General features: G+C 40.8%; 1 protein-coding gene across 1 annotated transcript in view; it reads left to right on the top strand.

Moving 5' to 3' along the window:
• The first annotated feature begins 4,463 nt into the window (after positions 1-4,463).
• LOC140244476 (uncharacterized) overlaps positions 4,464-4,927 on the top strand; it is a 6,783-nt gene continuing 6,319 nt past the window's right edge. The window contains exon 1 of the mRNA XM_072324108.1: positions 4,464-4,844. Within this exon, the coding sequence (XP_072180209.1) occupies positions 4,464-4,844 (381 nt within the window). The remainder of the gene's footprint in view (positions 4,845-4,927) is intronic.

Here is a 4,927-nt window from a genome sequence, read left to right as displayed (position 1 = left end):
CACATAACTTACATGGCTACATCCATGCAAACATGCCATGTAAAAAGTCATGGTGAGGTTTCAAGGAAGTGTGTATGTGCGCGTGCACATGATAATTTAGTGTCCGTTTGTGCGTGTGCGTGTGTGTGTGTGTGTGTGTGTGTGTGTGATGGAAGAATGTGTTTATTACGTCAGTTTTTTGCGTATGTATTTTTTAGCTGCGCGTGGGGAGGGATACCTAGTAAGCTGTTGCTGGCATAAACATTGATATTGATTTTATCAGCAGCTTTGAATTTGATGAGTTTGCTTGGCAGATTTGTATATGAATTCGGAGTGGAGCTTGCGTGCGGGCGGATGCTGCTTTTCTGCATACGGTCCATTATGTCTTATTTATCAACATTGGGAAATCGTTTCATCAGGAAGGATGTGGTATCGGTTCGGGTGTGCGTCGGTATGTGGGAAGGGGGTTACATTTCGTTATTGCAAAAGTTTGTTATTCTGACCTGTCTGAAGGATCATTCGTCCGAAGGCTCATTCGTCCGAAGGGTCATTATTCCGAAGGTTCGTTATTCCGAATTTCATTTTTGGATCAACGAACCACTAGGTATAGGGAATTGTGTGTTTCGGATAAATGAAGCCTCGGAAAAAACGAAACTTCGGAATAACGAACCTTCGTGTGTGTGTGTGTGTGTGTGTGTGTGTGTGTGTGTGTATGTATGTGGGTCGGTGAATGTGGGTGTGGGATGATTTAGGTTTTGTTTAATCAGGGGTTGGTGGGTTGGGGATTGGATTTTAAGAAGGATAGTTATACACTCTAAAAACACAAATGTTGAATTAGCATTTAAAAGGGCCGAGGAGTGACAACATTTTCAAAGTGTTGGTTTTCCTGCTAGATGCAACATTTAAAATGTTATCTTAAAAGTTGGATGCAACACTTCAAAAATGCTGTCACTCCTCGGCCCTTTTAAATGTTGATTCAACATTTGCGTTTTTAGAGTGTAAATAGTATGACGGATGTTGGTAGGATTTAATATTTAGGATAGATGTAGGCCCTAGATTTGTTTCGGTTTGGGAGGGGAGGGGGTGGTCGGGTTTTTTATGACTGATTTCATTCTAGATTTGTGTAATATATTTGTGTGTTTTTTTATGTATATGCCCTTGTAAGTAAGAAGGTGTTACATGATCCAAACCAATATATTCAAGGAATATAGGTTTGGTAGGGCCCTATACATGTCAAAACTTTCTCGTGAAGAAATTATTAGTAGGGTTGGTCTATAATCGAGTTATCTATATGTTGAAGTGAGATTATTTGTGGTATGAATTGACAAATGGATTTGCTTTTGTTTCGAATTGCCATTTGTAACTTTTTTGTTCATAGTGCACCCAGAATGGGTCGATTTATGAATGATTTGAATGAAATCAATAAATATCAAGGAAAAAAGTGTTGAGTTGGTTTATTTGCATTATGAGGTTTGTTTGAGTGTTTGTTGGTGTTTGTTTGTATTACGTTTGTATTAGCGGTGTGCAATGGCAGTTCGTTTGTGCTAAAATCAACTAACGATTGACAAATTTTTTACGGCGTGTGGAAATTATTCGCTCATGCATAAAGCATGCCAAACCTATTCTGGGACAAAGAATAGTGGTATGGACGTTCTAGTTTATAAGACTGATGGAAGGAAATGACTGCAGGGAAAAATGAACAAAGACAAATAACATTTGGGGAGGGTACCTAACTCGTATATATTTTCTCTCGGTCTCTCTCTCGCCCAGCCCGCCTCACCGCTGATATTTGGTTGACACACCCATACTATTTTTAGATCAACGCTGGTGTAAATTCTTTAAACACGTGCTCATACACTCTGAAGGCGTTTGTATTGCGACAGTAGCGCCACTATATTCCACATACACACGTAAGCATACAGGCACACGTATACACACAGACAAACAAACCACTACCACTATGCAACCACCACACATGCACAGTTTCTACATATTGTATTATTATACTCCAAACACACACACAAACACACACACACACACACAACAAATCATACACATCACATATCATGCAGCTCATAATACACACACACACACACACACACACACATACGCATAACTTACCAGTCATACCCATCCCACCAAAGCTTAACACCGGAGGAACCACCCCGAGCCCGGGGCGACAATCCGTGACGGGGCGACAATCCGTGTCGCAACAAATTTTTTGCCAACACGGATTGTCGCCTTCGAGGTCAAAAACTGGGAACTGCACAAGCGTCACGGATTGTCGCCAGGCGACAATCCGTGACGGGGGCGACAATCCGTGCCGCCAGCGCCCGTCACGGATTGTCGCCCCGAGCAGGAGGCGACAATCCGTGTAGGGGCGACAATCCGTGTCGCAACAAACGCTGCTGTGAACTCTATAAATACGTGCTCATAACACTTTGAAGGCATTTTCATTGCCACAGTAGTGCCTGCTGCTCAAAAAAGTTCGTTCGCACAAACATCAAAACACAAACACAAACAGACACACGTACGCATACAGGCACACGTATACACACAGACAAACAAACCACTACCACTATACAACCACCACACATGCATAGTTTCTACATTAGTGTATCATAATACTCCAAACACACACACACACGCACACCTATACGCAAACGCATACACAAGTCACTTATTGAACGCACCTACAAATCATACATAGCACATACCATGCAGCCCCCAACACAAACACACACACGCACACACACACACACACACATACGCATAACTTACCAGTCATACCCATCCCATCAAAGCATAACACCGGAGCAACCACCCCGAGCCGGGGGCGACAATCCTTGTCGCAACATTTTTTTTTTTTTTTTGCCATCATAGATTGTCGCCATCGAGGTCAAAAATTGGGAACTGCACAAGCGTCAAAGATTGTCTTCAGACGACAATCTCGGGGCGACAATCCTTGACGGAGTTGGCGTCAAGGATTGTCGCCCCGAGCCGGGGGCGACAATCCTTGTCGCAACACCACGTGTACGAAGCCACCGACACAATGAATAGCCTACACAATGTACATACATAAACTTAGACAATATTATCACAAAAAGGGGTTCTTCAAACTGACACTGTACTGGCAGCCCTAAACTAGAAATAGAAGGAAAACAAAACCTCTATCCATCAAGGGTCAATGACATCAGGGGACCATTTCATGAAGGAATTTGTCGGATAAAATATCTGACAAGTCTCTTTTATCCGACAAGTTTTGAGAAATTCTTTAGTCTGATTGGCTGATTTCTCTGAACCTGTCGGATATAATTGACTTGTCGGACATTTTATCCGACAAGTTCCTTCATGAAATGCCCCCCAGGACACACTCTACGTGTTGAAACGCATATTCCACGCACTAATATCACACGTTAAAACCAACCCTACTTCTCGAACTCTGAACTCATAAATACAATAAACATTCAATTGTAGAGCGCGTCCTGACCCCAGTGACCCAAGGGGGAAAGAAACCATAATTTATGGGCACAGGCCTAAACAATAATGTTTTCTCCCACTGGAAAATCACGGTGGCATGGTACTGTACGTGTATAATCTGTATTTCATACGTTGCATTGTACAAAATGTATCAATTAAACATAACTTTAAGGCAGTACAAAAGAACATACTGAGAGGAAGACAAACTAGCTTCTACATAATCATTAACTGAATCTCCATTTTCTAAAAATGCTCAGGGAGCTTATTGTTCTTCTTAGCCAAATAGTATTCTATTTCCTTTTGTTTGTTAATGTTAACAAATGATTTAAAGTCACAATAGGTAACTCATTTTTAAATTTACAAAGATATATGTAATATTTCACCGATAAAATAAGATATGTTACAAATTTGTCTTTAGGAACACCAAAAAGTTTTTTAAAATTTGTGAAAATGAAACTGGCATCATAATGTTGCAACAATAAATCTAGCAAGGCTTTCCAAATGGAAGAGACCTTGTCACACTCACAAAATAGGTGGACCATAGTTTCTTCTTCTCTATCACAAAATACACAGTTTGGTGAATCTTTCCGATTAATTTTATGCAAAAATCCATTCAAAGCTATGGATTTATGAAATATTTCAAAATAAAACGAACGCAGCCTAGTGTCAATTGTACAAATGAAATTATTCTTTTGTATATCTTCCCTTCATTAAATCTTATATCTCACCTGTAATTGTGTGAGAGTATCATGATTTATATGTAAATTAAAATGAACTACTTCATTTGAAACATGCAGGCTGAAGAGATAGATTCCTTTAGGTTGTTTTCATGTTCATTAAATAGACTATACAGGCAGCACTGTTCTTTTGACTAACGTTCCTTAAATGGAAAGATGTGTATAAGTTAATATAGCAATATAACATTATATATAATGATATTCACAAATTATATCCTACAGGGAGGGCCAAGTGAAACAAGCGAGGACGTGATAATTGAAACTTTGATGACGTCAGAAGAAGGTTTTCGATTTGTACGCGATGTTCTAGGTGTGGCGTCACCTGAAGACAAGAATGCCTCTGACCCAAAAGGACTCCTAAACGATATTGTGTGTCACTGGCGTCACGTTATCCCATACCAGACAATTCATAGTGTAGCCACGCCCAACAAAGACAGGCGACGCCCAACACTCTTGGAGATCAAGAATGATGTGTTGGCAAAATATGGTGGTCGCTGTTACCACAATAATGTAGGATGTTACATGGTGATAAAAGCTCTTGGTTACCAGGCAACCCTCGTGTCAGCCGATGTCCTTGAGACAAAAGGCTCTCACGTGGTCATCATGGTCTTCAACCTATCTGGAGAAGGCAGCAAGCACATGTTGGATGTAGGAACAGGGGGGTTTCCGACATTCCAGTTAATCCCGCTGGATTTTGAGAGGGAATCTCCCGAGTACCACGAGTCCTTCCT

This window comes from Diadema setosum, chromosome 21 (genome assembly GCF_964275005.1).
Source record: "Diadema setosum chromosome 21, eeDiaSeto1, whole genome shotgun sequence".
In the NCBI taxonomy this organism is placed as follows: domain Eukaryota; kingdom Metazoa; phylum Echinodermata; class Echinoidea; order Diadematoida; family Diadematidae; genus Diadema; species Diadema setosum.
The sequence above is the reverse complement of the archived record's forward strand: the minus strand, read 5'-3'. Positions and strand labels throughout refer to the sequence as shown.